Genomic DNA, 18,688 nt, shown 5'->3' with positions numbered 1-18,688 from the left:
TAACTGTTTTTAAGACATACATGCTACATGCACAGAAGCACAAGGGGTGCGTACTTTCGGGAATTTACGGTAATCCCAAGACGGCGTTTCACTATTATATCTCTAGGGGCGAAATTAGGGTGGTGTTAAAGATACCAGTGTACTTATACATTTCATTGTTATATTAACTGTATTAGTTGGATCACTAATTATAAAGATCTATGAAAAAAAACAAAAGACAGATAAAAAAGGTGAATCCCTATCTAGCGATTCTAATTTTTCAAGGGCTAGAAACACAACATAAATTTACCTGGGTCTAACTGATTTTGGACCCCTGACGGCTTTCCTCGTACTGTACAGAAATTCTGGATTCTTTCTGAATTATATGTGTACGTATTTGAAAAAAAACGATTTATAAAGAACGGAACAGTTAAACACAAAATCGTCGCCTGTGTTTTTTTTTAAAAACATCATACTTGTTGTTTTTTTTTTGTTGAGAGCTTTGCCTGGGGTTAGGTTCAGGGATCTTGTTTTGGTCCTTTTATTAACGTTGTCTGGCTGAAAGCTTTTACAATTGAAAGTTAATGGCATTAGGTCTTACCGTGAGCTTAATTACATGTACAGTGTAAAGGTCATGTTGATTTGATTATATGGATGACATCCTCTACACGCGAACCCCAAAACAGATGCGTTTGAATAAAAAAGTTTGGCAAGGTAAAAAGTTACATTCGCTGTGAAATATATATGGCAATGATAACGGTTGGACAAATGACTGAACACACAGAGTATATGCGAATAACAGACTCATTTTCATTCCGTCATATTTTCTTTTCTTCTTTCCTTTTGATTTTGGTATTCTACGACATTAGTATGGTTTTCCAATATTTAATTTGTAATTTACGGCAAACATTGTTATTTTGCTGCTGCTTTGTACAATTTACAGTATGGTCAAAACCATTTTTTCAAACGGATGAAAATTAATGGGAGATCGGATGTCGTATAATCAAATCAACTTGACCTAACATGAGAATAAAAAAAAAAGAGAATGGATATAAAAATAGCAGGTGAATAGTCTATAGCCTACATTTTAAACACAAAACACTATATTTAAGCTGTCGATTTGACTTCTTTTTTCAGAGAGAGTTGAAGATGAATGATCCACATCTATCCGAACTGTTTGATGGTTTTGGGATGTTAAAAGGTCTGTAAATGTGGAGAAATTAGCATGGGATTTATTGGCTTCTCTAAACAGGTCTTGTCTTTCGTGATCACAGAAGAGGCAATTTGAAATGATATCCAGTCAGATTCTTATCATCACAAGGTTGCTGAGCAGTGTTACCTCCTGCTGCAGGTCTGACATGGTGATGTAGACCAGCGGCACGAGGACGGCGCACACCAGCACCGCGCCCAGACAGCCTCCCGCCAGGAGCACCAGTCCTGTCCGCCGCCCGCCCGGACTCTTGTACCCACTCTCCAAACCTGAATAGAAATAAAGGAAAGCACCATAAAGCTCTCTCTTTCAGCAACCTTACAGCGTTCTAGCGATCCTAATTATTTCTGTCATGTAAATTTTGTTTGATGAAACATAACAATCCCAGGGGTTCGTGGGCATGCTTCCCGGGGAATATTTGGAAATCTTGACTCTCTGAAATGCTACTTCCTGTATTTTGAGTGGTTATTTTGCTGGTCACGGGGGTCAAATTTGGACCGAAATCTGACATAATACGAACCGAAACGGCACTCGACCTGGGGTCACCCTCGATCATTTACTATAAACGCGCCACTTCAAGCCCCTCTTTCTACATTGGTACGTCTTAAAGAAACACGTTCAGATATATATATGCCGTCATTTTTGGAAGATTTGTAACAAGCAACGAGTTTTGAGGAAAAAAGTTAAAAGCTTAAAAGACTTAAGACAGAGTGTCTAATTTTACCGCAATATTGAAACCACATCAATATTCGAACCTTATTTTTAATGCTTGCTCTTAAAAATCAGCTGTTTGGTTCTTATAGACTTACTAAAATCGGCAATTCTTCACATTTTGGTAGCCAGTTTACATAAAGCTGAGTAAAGACGGTGAAAGACTACAATTTTAGGTGAACACAATCACTGCTAACATGTTATTCTGACGAGTACTTTACTTTCTAGCTTGTGTTCACACAAGCTCTAGATGCACAGTGCTATTGACTCCACCCCAATGTTGGGGAGGGGGGGGGGGACAAAAGCGTGATCTAGTTAGGCTAATCTTGTTTCCAATTACTCTAATTCCAATTAACCTTTACACGCAACCCTCCCCGGGACCTCAACTCAGTCATGTTGGTAACCCGATACCCCCAATAATGCAATGTTTATCCTAGCAACCGACCACTGCGGGTAGACTTACCTTAGTTTAATGGCATTCCATATAATTAAATGCGTTTTTTTGCCCGCCTTTTTGCCTGCTTTTTTACCTTTATCAAATGAAAGACAGGCGCTGGCTAGAACACTGAATGAGAATCAGAAGAAAAAATATATTTTTGAAAGGAAGTGGCTATTCTATCAGGTAGCAGTCCGCCTAAGTAAAATTTGGCATAGAAAATGTTTTTCCGTGATTACTCACCTCGGTTTATGAGAAGTTTCTCCGAAGACATTTTCTCGACACCGATATGGCACAAACTTTTGTTTGTGGAGGAAAGCAAAAAAATGGCACAATCCAACAGGTGGTCAACTTCAACTGAGTGTCCAGACGCAAAGATAACGTGATGGAAGTCAGCACTCACTTTGGGGGTGGATGTGGGGCAATCAGGAAAAAAATTACCAGTCGTGAAGTTTGCTGGTTTATGCAAAAATTCTTCATAGTATCTAAAGCTGTAGCTCGCATACTTAGTTATTTAACATCATATTTTCCATTGAAAGAAATATACATGATAAGTGCATCATCCATTCATACCCCTAATATAAGATCCTACATGGTTCAGTCCTCGTGTTCTTGCTCTCTGATTGGTTAGGACAGGCATTTGAAGTGCAATGTCTCATGGGATGTGTGAAACGGTGGTGACAGGATTCGGTATGTGTATTTGCATATCTGACCCTGCTTGCATGCATGGGAACCAGCAGTTCCAACTTAGAATCTGTGCAGCTTTCTGAATTATTGTACCCCGCTTCTTTGTGCCCGAACTACTATCATTAATACTGTGCTATGCGACCTATGAAGAAGCATTCTTTAGGGCTGTTGTCAAGTGATAGTGGTCATTTTGACTGGGGTGGGGGCATTTTCAAAAAGATTGTATTTTCCCTTTATTTATTTATTTTATTCACATGGATTTTTGAGCATTGGATAGGAAGCACTTGTTGTGCTTATGTAAATCCGCTGCATATAAAACATAATACAAAAGTAAACATAAAGATGACATAAAGTATAACATAAACATAAAATGAAAGTGGCTGGCGCACTAATACCTATAGCATAACATTAATGAGATTGGTCAAATCTTCCAGAGTGGTGGATATAGTTAAACACAATATCAAAGATACGGCAGTTAGTAGGGTACGGGAGGGAGAATATAAAGTGTAACATTTAAGATACTTCTATAATCGGTGCGTTGTCATGTAGCATGTCTCTCGAGCTCCTACATATCGAAAAGAAAAGCTGCTTTGTTTTTGTATCTCTTCCTTTTTGTTCTGTATTTCTCGGTTTTTGTGTTGACAGGAACTGTGTACAAGTAGGGTGCTATAACCCGCATTATTTATGCAAATGATGGATTCATTTGCATAATTTGTAGGGAAATACCACAATAGGCATGTTCAGGATAAGACTTTCATACTGTGTCTCTGTTTTCGCACCAAAGTCACCGAGTCCGAATAGCCGCTAATGGACTTGTTTGGAGAGTTGGCGACACGCGCCGCTGGAGTCAAGGATGTGGCTTGGACTTGGTGACGTCCTACCGAAGCCCGCACCAATCAGCGGCCTAGACTCTCGCGTCGAACCGTTGTCCATATGCTGAAGTACATGTATATTGTCGAATTCATTGTGCACCACAGTTTAACTCAGCTCAGCAGGCGGCAATGATGTTGAAGTTCCTGGTGTTCGTTGTGGCTGGGATCGTCTGGCCGGCCTCGGCACAACACAGACGGACAATTCATGTTAGCCATTATCATGATCATGATCACGAGCCTCCTTCCATCTCGGTAGGCTGTGGCTTTGGATACGGTAGGTCTCGTCATTTGGCAGAGTCTAGTACATGTTGTGCAAATGAATGTGGTTGTGTTGACAGAAATCTTGCGTTAATACGTCATCAATTATTAGCAAGGGTTAGGAACGTGTAATAAAGTGTGTTAGTTTAGTGCCAATTCGATCAGTACCTGTTCTTTTAAAGGATGACTAATAATGATGCCATATCATCACTTATTGTTAACGGTCTATTTTGATGTTTGTGTACATGGAGATTATTCGCCCTCCCCCGACGGTAACTATTAAGTCAAAGCCCCACAAGTTACATGTTCAAAGTACCCCTAGGTATGCACAGTTTACACTCTGCAGGGACGTTGCATTTGAGATCTGCTTAGACACATTTCTAGGGTGAAGGGTCTGGGGCCGGAGATTTTGAATGTTACCATTACTATATGTTACACAAAATTATCTTTCTATCTTCGACACTTATTCCCTTTATATTGCATTAAACTATGCTTATGTGTAATGAAGTATTCTTGTTATCATCATCATCGCCACATAAGGATTTCTTGCGTGCCAGGACTTAATCTGCTCTATTCCTCCAAGTCGAAAAAAATACTTTTAGAAATATTAACTAGTGATGAGATTCCTTGATTTTTCTTAAGGGTCAGAAGTGTACCTGGCCACACACGACACTTGGGCCTTTTATAAGGTTCGCTCGGCCAAACCAATGTCTAACGGCAACCTAAAGTCTACGTGCGAGGAGGCGGGGATGCGATATCCGTGCTTCCACTCATCACAAAATACTCCTTGGTGTACCCATAACTACTACTGGGCCTCAGAGTGCATCACTTATGAAGGTACTGGTTACAGCTGCCGTACCCTCGAGATGCTCTCGAATAAACTGTGCGGGCACACTGACATTGTGTACTGTCCGCCCCTTGATGACACCTTTGTGTACACCCCTGGCCGGTGGGGTGATGACAGTGCCTTTGGAGTGGACTACAACACTCACAGCGACGATCTGCTGGGAGCGGACTACAACGACACTTACGCCCTTTGTGCAGGTGAGGCTCTGCATGGCCTTGATGTAGTTAGGCCACACCGACTTAATTTATGGATGACATCCGCGTGCGCAATAATTTTCACCTGTTCTCAAAAAAAAAAACACGTAAACCAAGGCTCTGGCCTAGCCTGGTTAGTCCATGGTAGTTAGCAACAATACGGAGCCGGGCACCCAGGCTACCGACGCTCCACGACTCAAGAACTAAGTACATACCTACAGGGCCGATTCATAAATTCCGCAAAAAGCCTGCATGTGTCGGCTTGTCGTATTCGTCGCTATGTACTGCCGTAAATTCACAATACCAGCTTTGACCTTTTGTACCTGTGATTTAGAAGCATTTTTATTTTAAAAAAATTTTGGCCGGATTTTTTTTCTATTATTATATTTCGCCCGCGCACACTAGTTAGGGGGTCTTCAGAGGATGTCATGCATAAGATTAAGTAGGTGTGGCCTAACACACGAATTTCCTAGGAATTGCAATATATATAAATACGTTTTATTCAGGCTAAGAACGAAGTATTTCGGTAATTATCAACTTCCATTCAAGATGCTGTAGATATAAAGCTATAAGTTAAATGCATTTCATATGAAATTACCTGCAGGGGAAAGGATTGGCAAGACCAAACATAGAAATATCATGCCATCAAACAATTTACAAGAGAGCGTTCCATCGATACGAGATAGAAGCTAAATGCATATAGATTTGAATTCGCTTAGGTCTGGAAAATACCCAACTTGATGTACGAAACTTCAACAGTATCTTCCATTTCCAGTGGCTATGTGTGGAACATCCCCGTGTGTGCACGGAAACTGTACTGAAGATTTCGGTGGCTTGGTGAACTACACCTGTAGCTGTGAGAGTGGTTGGGAAGGAACCCACTGTGATCGAAGTTAGTATGTATTGACATATATTGCTCTGTTCATTTATTAATATCTAATGCAAACCATGTTTACTTCATACTGCCATTGTGGTTGGATTAGATACAAAAGAAAACAAAGAAATAACACTTCGTGAATAGGGGTTGCGCAAAGCCTGTCTCTTTTCCTTTTGTCACATGATGAGAGTGTGTAAACCCTGTACTTTTTTCCAGACATCGATGAGTGCCTGTCCTCCCCATGTGTACACGGAACCTGTACTGACGGCGTGGCGAGTTACACCTGTAGCTGTGAGAACGGCTGGACAGGAAACAACTGTGATCAAAGTTAGTACCTTTCTTGATACTACATTAATAGGAAGACATTAACAGATTCACATAGATTTTTTTAACACGATTAGGTGAAATGAAAGATTAGCCTAACTCTACACAGTTAGCCCATTAAGAATATGACTTGGCTTAGAAAGAGTTCGAAGCCAGAAATGAAATTATCGTTGATTAAAAGATATTCCTTTATAATCCAGACATCGAAGTGTGTGCGAGCAATCCTTGCTGGCTGGGAGGAACCTGCCTGGATCACGTCAGCGGCTACAGCTGTGTCTGTCCTAAAGAAGCCACCGGGAAAAACTGCGAAACTGGTAATGCAATATTAAACTATGTTATCAAGATGCCCGTCGATTTTTTTATTGCGATGGATCTTTCAAACAGCACCCTATGAAACGCAAAAAAGCGTGTAATGATTCAACAATGGAATTTGTTCATCGTTTAAACGTATGTCCGTTTCTGGATTATTTTTATAATTTGGGGATTATGGCCTACATCAGCTGGGTAGGGGTTGAATTGTTGGTTACTCTTAAAAAGATGTGCCAATGTTGGAGTCGCTAAAATAGTTAAAATTGTTAATTTCAATTGCAAAAACAACTTCCAGTGGCCTTTGCTGGAGAATGTTACCAGTTCTCCTCCACCGCCGCTGCCCACCCTGACGCGGCCCGAGCCTGCCAGACCCAGAGCGGACACCTGGTGGATGTGGAGGACGGGCAGCAGCAAACTTTCCTCGCGGACACGATCGCGGCTTCCACCGGAGCCTCCACCTGGCTCGCCTTTAAAACAGCACCAGTGGTACCGGTGTTTCTCTACAGCAACGGAGCTCCTTTCTTAGGTACATCTACGACGGACTAATTTCAAATTGAATTTCATGCATCAATCAAATCATCAATCTATCATGATTCACTGCCCCATTTATCGTTCAACACTAGGCCCCCTGCAGTGGTCTACAAGCGAACCTGCTGATCCATGTGACCTTTGTGTCCTCCTGGACAGCTCGGACAGATTCCTAGCCAAGACAGCACCGTGTGTGGAACAGCACAACTTCATCTGTCAGGACGGTAATTAAAACATCATACGTATTTTGGCAATCTTACATTCCATCCTTGATATCAGACGTGTTTTGTTAACGCCTCAGAGGCCTGAATCTTCAAATGCATGCGTAGATCAAACCTTGAATCGGCTTATTACAATCTGATTGCGGAAAATCATTTCATCATTCCAGCCCAGACGCTGTGCGGGCAGAACATCTGTCAGAACGGCGGAATCTGCACCTCCTGCTTCGGAGACTCCTCCGCCTTTTGCGAGTGTCCGGACGGGTTCGACGGCAAGACTTGTGAGATAAGTAGGTATTTCAAGACGCAGTGTCCTAGAATCGCACAGTCATTGGATTCTTCTCTTTGAAAAACTTTTGAAAGCTTCATTTAAGTAACAGAAAAGTGGTCACTTGTGAGATAGGTACGACGTCGTACTTCAATAGCTTCAAAACTGCCTATAGTGACCACCCAATGACTTGCAGATAATGGTCACAGATGACATTAAAGTAAAGCTGCGAGAAATAAGACTCGTAAATCTACCAAAAGAAGATTGTGAAATATTGCAGCACAGACAAATGAAAAGCATTCCCTTAAACATATATTCATCTATGTACACAGGGTATAAAGCCAAATACGGCACAGACTAGAAACTTTTGTAGTTTTGTCATATTAAAAAAACGATCACAAATTTTAATGATAGCCTGATGTTTTAACAATTTCAACAGACATTGACGAGTGCGGTTCCAACCCGTGCCAAAATGGCGGGAGTTGTCATGACGACGTTAACTCCTACCACTGCGTCTGTCCAACCGGTTACCAAGGAGACCACTGCGAGTCAGGTACGTGTGACAGGAATGTGGAATTCTTGTCAAAATCGTTTACCTGGGCAACGTTTCGGTAACTCCTAACCAATCGCCCTATCGTCTCCAGAACCATGCCTATCTAGTTCTATGCCTGAATGGGTTAGGATTAGGGTTAGGATCAAGTACGGTCCTGGATAGTCTCTATTGTATCCAGAACTGTGCTTATCTAGTTTCAAACCTGAATGAGTTAGGGTTAGGGTTCTGGATAGTCTCTGCGTATCCAAGAACGTAGATTTGCCTCTGGCATGTTTATGGATACGCATGGACTATCCGAAACCATGCCTGACCATGGTTCTGGATAATGCACGGTTCCGGATAGAACCGCCCATACGACCGAGTCGGATTGCCGCGGGATTGCTTTGAATGGGAGAATGCGTCTGGATGGACTCTACAACTCCTAACATGTTCTTCCTTATGTCTCTTTTATTTAGACATTGACTGGTGTTCCAATCTCCAATGCCCGTATGGTTTTGTCTGCCAGGACTTCGTGATCTTCTTCCAATGCGTTCGTGGGTACATTTTCTCATAACAATCATTATTACATCGAGACATACATTTGTTAGATTGATTTTTCATGGATTTTGATTTTTGTCACTGTAAACATAAGTCATTTGCAAATCACTTTACAGAGGTATACATTTAGATTTCACGTAATTGGTTCTTTTAACGTTTCTAGAAAATATTGTTTTTCAACTTACCATTCTTTTTACACAGAATGTAGAGTGCCCATTCATGGCGTACTTAGCTCTTGATTTTTGCACAAAAAAATACTTACGCAACCCCCCTGTGTGCATCTAGACCCATCTCCCGTCGCCCGCGGGTTCCCGTACCAGTGCAGCAGCGCCTCCTGTCCGGACGGCATGTACTGCACCCAGGAAGGCGTGTCAGACTTCTCCTGCAGGCCTGAAGAGTGACGTCATGACCTAACCAGTACACGTGACGACAAGCAGCAAATGGCTGCTTTCATGTAATCTCCAAGCAGATCCCTTTCGGTGGCAAGACAGTACTAGTATCCATTAGCCAGAGGAGTTTGCAGGGCCACCGAAGGTGAGTAATGGACACTCCTCTGACCAATAGATACTGCCTTGCCACCGTATGATCTTCTTGGAGATTACCTACATGCGTGCCTTGAAAGTGTGTTGAGATGTTTTTGGACTGATTTAGAAGTTAACTAGATAAGCGAATGTTAGATCTAATAAAACAGCAGAAAAAATAATATTCGCAGTTCCCGTCTATTTATTGTCTTCGTCAGAAAGACTATGGAATCGTCTCGCCGTATTGTGGGTGACCGTGGATTTAGCGAAATAACTCTTGAAGGCATAATTCGACGTCCATGATGTTTGGTAGGCAGATTACCGTTGTTGAAGGGGAAGTTAAGTGCAAGTTTGGGCTTCGTGGGTGGTCCCTACGTTACTGCAGTGGACCTTTTGTGTTTGTCGCTTGTTAGCAAAATAACTCCATTATATTTAAATGAATGTTCATGATTTTTTCAGAATTTCTTGCAACATTTTTTTTTCAGTAACAGCCAAAAATCAAATAATGTAGGGGGGCCTAACACGGGTAATGGTGCGTCTGTAAATCTGTGGCAAACCGTTTCAGGATGTTCCGTACAATAAAAAGGAGTACAGCGATTCTTTTGTAGCATAGACCAAATTGATTATTAAAAAAGTAAAGAATACACATGTTCGATTATCTAGAACAATGTCACTCTGACAAATGCATGATATCTCTGACCTCTAGTTGTCTATTTTAAAGATAACCCACATTTGTGGAAGGTTTGAATTAACAGGTGACTCACCTTTTGAAGATATCAAGCCAGAACCAGACTGTAAGGTTTGATTCACTCACATCGTGATGGACCCTCCGGCTCTGTTCCGTGTGGCCTTCAGACCTTAACTAGTGAATGTCTTGCCTATTGGATAAGGCCTTGCCTATTGGATGCTGTCTTGTCCATTAGTGTGTTACCAGGCTAGTATGTAGGAGAGTACCAAATAATTTAGCCCATGGAGTCCTGATCGACATGCCATCGATCTTGTGCCCTTGGAAAATGCAATTTACGCGACAAAATATCGAGACAGACGTTGAGGAGTCTTAAAAAAGTAAGCTCTGTCGGCGTTTGGTTCTGTCGCAGCCTGCTTGTCGTACGACATAAAAATCGCACGACGACCTGTATACGACGAATGTGATCGCACATGTTTTCTGGCTGAAAAGATGTTATTAGAAATGAATTTTTTTCACACTTCATAGTAAAATATCTCCTTGTACCCCCCCAAAATTGTGATTGGACTCGCCATTTTTCATTTTATACATGGTATATCTATATGTAACACAAAATATGTTTCTTTACGTTGTTTGTACTTTGGGTTAAAATACCAGAATGGCTTCCAGTTCCAGAATGGCTTTTTGTCCGAGAAAACGTGTAGTGTCAGTAGAGCTTGAGAAGTGCAGAATGGCTCATTAGTTAGAATACTCGTATAAATGCCATGGGAAACTCAATATCCTGAAACATCCTGAAGATGATAGTGGCGAAACGACAGAAGCCACTTAAATAATGGTTGCAAATAAACAAAATGAAATAAATTACCATGTCCGTAGAGATTGAATACCATACAAGCAAAATAAGTAAGTGTATGTAAATGATTGTTTTAATTTTCAAAGACATTTGTCCTTTGCTTTTAATTCCATAACGTCATTTCACATTTGCAACAAATTGTTGGAGCATACAAGGAGTATTGTTGTTATATGCCTAATGAGCTGCAGTGTCCTGTAGTGTCCGTATAGTGCCCATTGTGAAGTAATGCACTCAAGTGTGAGGGACCGCAATTTCAAAACCGTATGTCGCTATCCAAAAAATTTAAAAAGCACCATGCAGATATGACGAAAACAACTAAATAGGCATCTCGCGACCTGCGTCATGAGTAGAATTTTCATGATGATCATAAATGTTAATGTTATTCAAATAATCAGCTTCAGACAATCAACCACTATACTCACATCTTGGGTTGTTTGTCACACTACATTGCGGATCCGCTACCGAAGGAGGCTGACACACCCTACAAGAAAACAGTTACCTCTGCCAGAGTTTCTGTCCAGAAAGTGCCAACTGAAGCTTTTCTGGCCAACTTAAGAGGTATGTTTCTGCCAGTGGATGAACATTTTAAGTACAAATTGTTGTGCACCATAAGTGCAGTTTCTGACCTACGCTTATAGGCAGGGATATAGTTTTTTCTAAGAATATTTAAGGGTGACAGATGGGCAGTTTTCTGACTGTCAGCAGTGGTAGATGGCTTTAAGACATAAATATCTGATTAGGATAAGGTTAGTTCTAAAGAGGGTAACAGGGGTGCTGCGTCATGATGATAGTTGTTTTCAAGTGATGTGGCGTTTTTGGTGAAAATTTCGCTGTAATCAGAGACTTCAGATTTGCCAACCCACAGCCTGTTTAAATGTTTTTAAGGTTTTATGCTACGTTACGGCCATGACAAGGCTTGAAACAATGAACAAGACAACACAGCTTACTGGTCTACACTGACCGGGGGGTTTTCTTTGGTTGCATTTTTCTGAAGAGTACACGCAGCAAAAGCAGTCCTATTATGGCTAATTTTTAATATTTCATTAGCCATATGAGGTCACATCCCCCGTGAATGAGCAAATTGGCAGTCCTCTTCGACGACGAAGGACTACCAAGATTAATATTTCAGAAATAGGAGCTTTTTTTGTACTCTGTCCTTGTCTGGGAGGTCCAAACAGGTCCATAAAATGGAGTAAATAATATGAATATTTAGGTATTATGTCTCAGACAATTAACAGGTCCATACTGTAACAAACAGAAAAAGTGGCCCCGCCGGGTAGTTTAAGAGGAGTTTAAGATATGGCATCGTCTTACAGAGGAACTTGTTGTTCTGTTTAGCTAGCAAAATGCCATGGGAAGAAAGCAGCGACACATGCTGATTTGTCTTCATTTTAGTGCATGTATTCATTGAGATTTTCATTATTATGTCATACACCAAGAACGCTGTGTTTCATACTTAACAAGAATTCGGGGACCTCCATTAAATATATGAGTTTTTGTAAATGTTTTCATTATTTGTCCCATTGACTATGGAACTAAGGCAGTAATTAGCATAATCTTAATTTATGGTTTTCTAAACTCAAATTGAAATATTTTTCGCGTGAAATTCCTCTCCTTCATTTCAACATGTCCTAATTAATTATGCAAATGACCTTTACATTAAAATAATATATACATATTGGTGTTAACCTTTAAGTAACTTACACATGTCACAATGTATAGAATTCCCATCATTTACCAACAAGAATTTTCACATGAATTATGCAAATTAGGTCATAATTTGCATAATTGGTATCTGTTGATGTTCCGCCTGCCACAGATTAAATAGATTACATGTATAAAATTACTATCATTATAAAAACACAGTAATTAGAGAATTTCCTTCTTAAGTATGCAAGTTATGCAAAGTCCTCGTTTGCATAATTTGAATTTAATCATGTACAACCCTCTCTGAACTACCTACACACCAAAAATGATAAAAATCCGTTGTTCCTATCTGGACTTTTTGCGGAGTTCGCCTGAAAGCCCCCTGCAGTTCCAGAACAAGCTGCTAGGGGGACCAAACCCACACCACTTATTCCTGACAGAAAAACCTATCCGTCACCAAAAAGTCAAGACCATAGTTCAAGATGCAAATTACAAAAACCGGAAGTTGCCAAGTTGCAGTACCAAGGTCAGCCACCAGGAGGCCCATATTTGACCATTTGTTGAATGATTTATCCATTTATTTGAAGAAACGAGTAATACTTACATGCCTTTTTTTCGTCTGCGAAGTCGGCAAAAGTTTTAATGGCATTCTAGAGATCCTTGTCATCTGTGAGACAACGTTAAAGGAGGACTTCGTAACGTCGGGAGGTTACTTAACCTCCATGAAAAATGGAGTGTACAGTCGAAATTTTTAGTAAATCCTATTTCTTGTGTTGGAAATTACAGTTTAAACTTGTTTCACAATGACTTCAATCAGGACAGATGAATTTTTAAGTCAAGAACAAGTATTGAAACATTTATCCTTCATTGCTACATCATATTATTGTTTGGGAATAGGTGTTTTTCTTCTGCACAACCAGGAATTGTACTACCTTGCTTACATTGTTATGTCTACCAGGCACCTTCCTGCCACAGACCACTATTTCCTGGCCCCATTGGAATATATGGTGTACATCTATGAACTTAGCTGGCAAAAATCACCTACTTGAGTGCTCAACTATTTGAAACCCTAATTGTCAGGGTAGTCAAACCTCCAAATTGTCCATTTAGTCAAAAAGTCACAACCGTTGGTTGTGCAAAAGAGAATCCTCGTACCTCCGATATGTTCTACCAACCTTGCTACCTTCTCTCAATGAAATGCCAATCCTACATAGACAGCAGCAAACAAAGGGGCAAAGAGTATAGTCACATGGACACCTAGGGATGTCCCAACGTCATTGATTTTCTAAGGCCACTCCATCTTAATTTCTTGTTCTAAAGAATTTAGAATTTAGCAAGAGGGAAAAACAAAAACGAACTCACGGGAGGATTATTTAAGTCTAACAACATTTCTCTCTTGGTCAAACCAAGAGTTTAAACCCCGACTTTATGTTAACATTCAAGTTAACATTTTTTCGTTAAATTTGAGGTCTAATATAAAGTTAAAGTGGCCTCACTCAGGAGCTTTCCGTTTTATTCAGGTGGCAGGACACCATGGGACGAAAACTGAGACACGTGCTGATTTTCCTTCTCATCATCCTGAAGGAACCCAACATGCCAGAATCTGACTGCATCTTTAAACCATCATTACGTTGCATTAACCTAAGAAACCGAGACCTCACCAGTATCCCTCTGTACCTCCAATCATCGATCCTTTGTTTGGGTTTATCAAGTAATCGTATTCAGCAGGTTAAACGGGTTGAGCTGTTACGGTATAAGGATTTGCGCATGTTGTGCCTGGACAGCAACCAGATAACAATGATGCGGTCTTCTACATTTTTAAACTCACCCAAACTAGAATATTTAGACCTGTCCTACAACAAGATAACATATATCCAGCCGAAAACATTTGGAGACCGCCGTATCATAAGAAAAATACACAATCTAGGTCTGCTAAAAGAGCTGAATCTCTCATATAACCAGATAACAAAAATTATATCTGGTACATTTGCAAACCTACCCCAGCTAGACGATTTAAGGCTGGATTATAACAATATAACAATGATTCGGCCTGGTTCATTTGTAAACCTTCGCAAGCTACGATGTTTAATGCTGCACTACAATCTTATAACAATGGTTCATCCAGGCACATTTGAAAATCTACCCTCACTACGCTATTTGTCATTCCAAGGAAACCAGATAGCAAACATTCAGCCTGATACATTTAAAAACCTACCCCAGCTAGAAGTTTTGGATCTTTCAGGAAACAGGTTAACAAAGATTCAGCCTGGCACATTTAAAAACCTACACAAGATTGTAAAGTTAGATTTCAGGGTAAACCAGATAACAAAGATCGAAAGTGACACATTTGAAGGCCCAAGGCAACTACAAATGTTGTACCTGAGCGGCAACCAGATAATTAAGATCGATTCTTATGCATTTGCAAATCTACCCGGATACATACATTTAAAACTTAACCACAACAAGATGTCGGCCATTCCCCGCTCGCTCCTATCTATGAGGAGGATAGAACTCGGTGCAAACCCCTGGCAGTGTGACTGTAGGATGGTTCCCTTCAGTCGAAATACTGTATTTAAAAACAAGATAACATGTGCCCAACCCGCCAAATTGAAGGGAAAGAAGCTTGCGCATGTCGATCTAGAAGAATTGACATGTGAAGAGTCAACCATATCACCACTACATGTAACTGTTGATATCCAAACCTCCTCTGCAATGCCAACCCCCTCGGTTGGCAACACAGAAAGCAAGGTCAGAACAACAGTGGGTTTTGTAGGTTCCACATCTGCCACACAGCCCCTTGTTAGCCAGACAGAAATGTCAACATCCAAAGTTGGCAACACAGAAAACAATGCTAGCCCATCAGCATATCCTGTTGGCACCACATCTGCCGCACAGCCCCTTGTTAGAGAATTAGACATGTCAACACCTTCATCAGTTGGCAACACACAAAGCAATGTCAGAACAACAGTGGGTTCTGTAGGTTCCACATTTGCCACACAGCCCCTTGTAAGCCAATCAGAAATTCCAACACCTTCATTTGGCAACACAGAAAGCAATGCTAGCCCATCAACATATTATTTAGGCTCCACATCTGCCACACAGCCCCATGGTAACCCATTAGAAAGTGCTAATAAGTGTTACAATGAGGCTGGCACCTCTCGCTATCACTGGTTCTTTAATTACAATGCTGGCTCAACAGCAAGTCCTGCAGAAAACACAAACATAACAACCTGGGCAACACCAACTTCAGACAAACCAAAAGCTGCTCCCAGTTCACCCCTACCTGTTATCATAGGCTCAGTAAGTGTTTCAGTAGCTGGTATTGTCCTGATTGGCATCGTAATTTGGCACAAGAAGAGGGCCAGGCATCCTCCTTTAGGACTGAATCCCAATGTTGGTTTTGACATGAACACCACAGCTACAGTAACGGTCAGTGGTGATAATCAGTATGAAGATGTTGACAAACATCGTGATGAGACAGGGCAAGGTGAGTCTCAAGCTATCAGTGAATCAAACAAAAACACCACAGCTACAGTAATGACCAGTGGTGATGATCAGACAGGGCAGAGTCAGTCTCAGGTTAACATTCAATCTTTGAAAGTTGCAAATCTCTCAAACCAAGTTCTAGCTGCCTTAAAGCCAAATACTATTTACGCCGGAATGGAAACACCATCAAATGACCCAATATCTACCAGTAGTCGTGATCAGACAATGCGGAGTCAGTCACAGATTAGTGTTGATGATCACAGATATGAGGAAATTGACCATCCACGTGTTAAGACAGGACAGGGCCAGTCCCAGGCCATTACTGAATCCAACACAAACACAACAGCTACTGTAATGACCAGTGGTCATGATCAGACAGGGCAGGGCCAGTCCCAGGCAACCACTGAGTTCAACACAAACCCAACCGTAACTGCAATAACCAGTGGTGGTGATCAGACAGGGCAGTGTCAATCACAGGCCATCATTGAATCATTGGGTGCTAGTAATGTATCTTTTGCATATGGCACAGGACGGACTGCCTTACAGCAAAGTTCTTTATACAAAGCTGTGACCCAGCCTCAGGCTATTACAAATACAGCTACTGTAATGACCAGTGGTCATGATCAGAGTGGACCGGGCCAGTCCCAGGCTATCACTGAATGCAACACAAACACAGCAGCTACTGTAATGACCAGTGGTCATGATCAGAGTGGACCGGGCCAGTCCCAGGCTATCACTGAATCCAACACAAACACAGAAGCTACTGTAATGACCAGTGGTCATGATCAGAGAGGGCAGGGTCAGTCCCCGGCTATCACTGAATCACACACAAACACAACAGCTACTGTAATGACGATTGGTGGTGATCAGACAGGGCATTGTCAATCACAGGCCATCACTGAGTCATTGGGTGCTAGAAATACATCTTTTGCATATGGCACAGAACGGACTGCCTTACAGCAAAGTTCTTTATACAAAGCTTTGACCCAGCCTCAGGCCATTACAAATACAGCTACTGTAATGACAAGTGATCATGATCACAGCGGGCAGGGCCAGTCCCAAACCATCACTGAATCACACACGAACACAACAGCTACTGTAATGACCAGTGGTCATGATCAGAGAGGGCAGGGTCAGTCCCAGGCCATCACTGAATCACACACGAACACAACAGCTACTGTAATGACCAGTGGTCAGGATCAGACAGGACAGAGTCAGTCTCAGGCCATCACTGAATCCAACACAACCACAGCAGCTACTGCAATGACCAGTGGTGGTGATCAGACAAGCACCGGTCAGTTTTACTGAATCATTGGGTGCTAGAAATATATCTTTTGCATATGGCACAGAACGGGATTCCTCACAGCAAAGTTCTTTATACAAAGCTTTGACCCAGCCTCAGGCCATTACAAATACAGCAACTGTAATGACCTGTGATCATGATCAGAGTGGACTGGGCCAGTCCTAGGCCATCACTGAATATAACACAACCACAGCAGGTACTGTAATGATGATTGGTGGTGATCAGACAGGGCAGTGTCAATCACAGGCCATCACTGAATCATTGGGTGCTAGAAATACATCTTTTGCATATGGCACAGAACGGACTGCCTTACAGCAAAGTTCTTTATACAAAGCTGTGACCCAGCCTCAGGCCATTACATATACAGCTACTGTAATGACAAGTGATCATGATCACAGCGGGCAGGGCCAGTCCCAGACCATCACTGAATCACACACGAACACAACAGCTACTGTAATGACCAGTGGTCATGATCAGAGAGGGCAGGGTCAGTCCCAGGCCATCACTGAATCTAACACAAACACAACAGCTACTTTAATGACCAGTGATCATGATCCGAGAGGGCAGGGTCAGTCCAAGGCTATCACTGAATCCAACACAAACACAGCAGCTACTGTAATGACCAGTGGTCATGATCAGAGAGGACAGGGCCAGTCCCAGGCTATCACTGAATCCAACACAAACACAGAAGCTACTGTAATGACCAGTGGTCATGATCAGAGTGGACAGGGCCAGTTTTAGGTCATCACTGAATCCAACACAAACATAACGGTTACTGCAATGACCAGTAATGGTGATCAGACAGGCACCGCCCACTGTCAGTCTATCACTGAATCATTGGGTGCTAGCAATATATCTTTTTCATATGGCATAGGCCGGACTGCCTTACAGCAAAGTTCTTTATACAAAGTTGTGACCATTAGAAATACAGCAAATGTAACGGCTGGTGATCATGATACATGTAAGATGGGGCAGGGTCAGTCTCAGCCCATCACTGAACCCTTAGATTTTTGAAATTCATCTTATGGCACAGGCTCGACTGCCTTGACGGTAAATTCTGTGTACACAAAAGTGGAGTCACCATGATTCAATCCATATCTATGCAGTCAGGAAGGCTGGACAGCCAATGAGGGATAAAGAAAACTAAAAAAAATTGTCTCACACAGTCTTGTAGCTGTCATCGTAGGGGGTCTTTCTGTCTACAAAGGCTCTCCACCTCTGACGATCATAATGACTTTATGATCGTCAGATCGGCAAATGCAGTTTGAAACCGGTGTTGTAGTGTGCCAAAAAGGCCAAAGATGGTACATTTAATCTACTCAAGAGAAACAAAACGTTAATTCCAAATCTATAAATTTTATTTCGGAAATTTCAACAGCATTTTT

At 41.6% G+C, this 18,688-nt stretch overlaps 2 protein-coding genes and 1 pseudogene across 2 annotated transcripts; all 3 read left to right on the top strand.

Annotated features, from left to right (window-relative positions):
* The first annotated feature begins 4,027 nt into the window (after positions 1–4,027).
* LOC109481483 (neurogenic locus notch homolog protein 3-like) lies at positions 4,028–9,209 on the top strand. Its single transcript, XM_019784064.1, has 11 exons — positions 4,028–4,169; positions 4,796–5,197; positions 5,970–6,086; positions 6,288–6,398; positions 6,596–6,709; positions 7,000–7,230; positions 7,328–7,456; positions 7,621–7,740; positions 8,158–8,271; positions 8,727–8,804; positions 9,094–9,209. Exons 1-11 carry the CDS (start codon positions 4,028–4,030, stop codon positions 9,207–9,209), a joined length of 1,674 nt encoding a protein of 557 aa, XP_019639623.1.
* A 5,771-nt stretch (positions 9,210–14,980) lies between these two features.
* Positions 14,981–17,468, top strand: LOC109481482. The gene is made up of 5 exons (XM_019784063.1): positions 14,981–15,053; positions 15,933–16,082; positions 16,299–16,491; positions 16,591–17,017; positions 17,448–17,468. Exons 1-5 carry the CDS (start codon positions 14,981–14,983, stop codon positions 17,466–17,468), a joined length of 864 nt encoding a protein of 287 aa, XP_019639622.1.
* A 39-nt stretch (positions 17,469–17,507) lies between these two features.
* Positions 17,508–18,389, top strand: LOC109481481 (annotated as a pseudogene).
* The last annotated feature ends 299 nt before the right edge of the window (positions 18,390–18,688 follow it).

The sequence above is a fragment of the Branchiostoma belcheri genome, unplaced genomic scaffold, assembly GCF_001625305.1.
Source record: "Branchiostoma belcheri isolate BF01 breed outbred unplaced genomic scaffold, Haploidv18h27 scaffold56, whole genome shotgun sequence".
In the NCBI taxonomy this organism is placed as follows: domain Eukaryota; kingdom Metazoa; phylum Chordata; class Leptocardii; order Amphioxiformes; family Branchiostomatidae; genus Branchiostoma; species Branchiostoma belcheri.
The sequence above is the reverse complement of the archived record's forward strand: the minus strand, read 5'-3'. Positions and strand labels throughout refer to the sequence as shown.

What these genes read in the sequence shown, in the direction of transcription:
- LOC109481483 (XM_019784064.1), top strand. Translation starts at nt 4,028, where the DNA reads ATGTTGAAGTTCCTGGTGTTCGTTGTGGCTGGGATCGTCTGGCCGGCC. An exon ending in AGGAAACAACTGTGATCAAA is followed by an intron (nt 6,399 to 6,595) that starts GTTAGTACCTTT and finishes TTTATAATCCAG; the next exon opens with ACATCGAAGTGTGTGCGAGC. An exon ending in CGGCAAGACTTGTGAGATAA is followed by an intron (nt 7,741 to 8,157) that starts GTAGGTATTTCA and finishes CAATTTCAACAG; the next exon opens with ACATTGACGAGTGCGGTTCC.
- LOC109481482 (XM_019784063.1), top strand. Translation starts at nt 14,981, where the DNA reads ATGTCGGCCATTCCCCGCTCGCTCCTATCTATGAGGAGGATAGAACTC. An exon ending in TCACAGGCCATCATTGAATC is followed by an intron (nt 16,492 to 16,590) that starts ATTGGGTGCTAG and finishes TCAGGCTATTAC; the next exon opens with AAATACAGCTACTGTAATGA. An exon ending in CCATTACAAATACAGCTACT is followed by an intron (nt 17,018 to 17,447) that starts GTAATGACAAGT and finishes GATCATGATCAG; the next exon opens with AGTGGACTGGGCCAGTCCTA.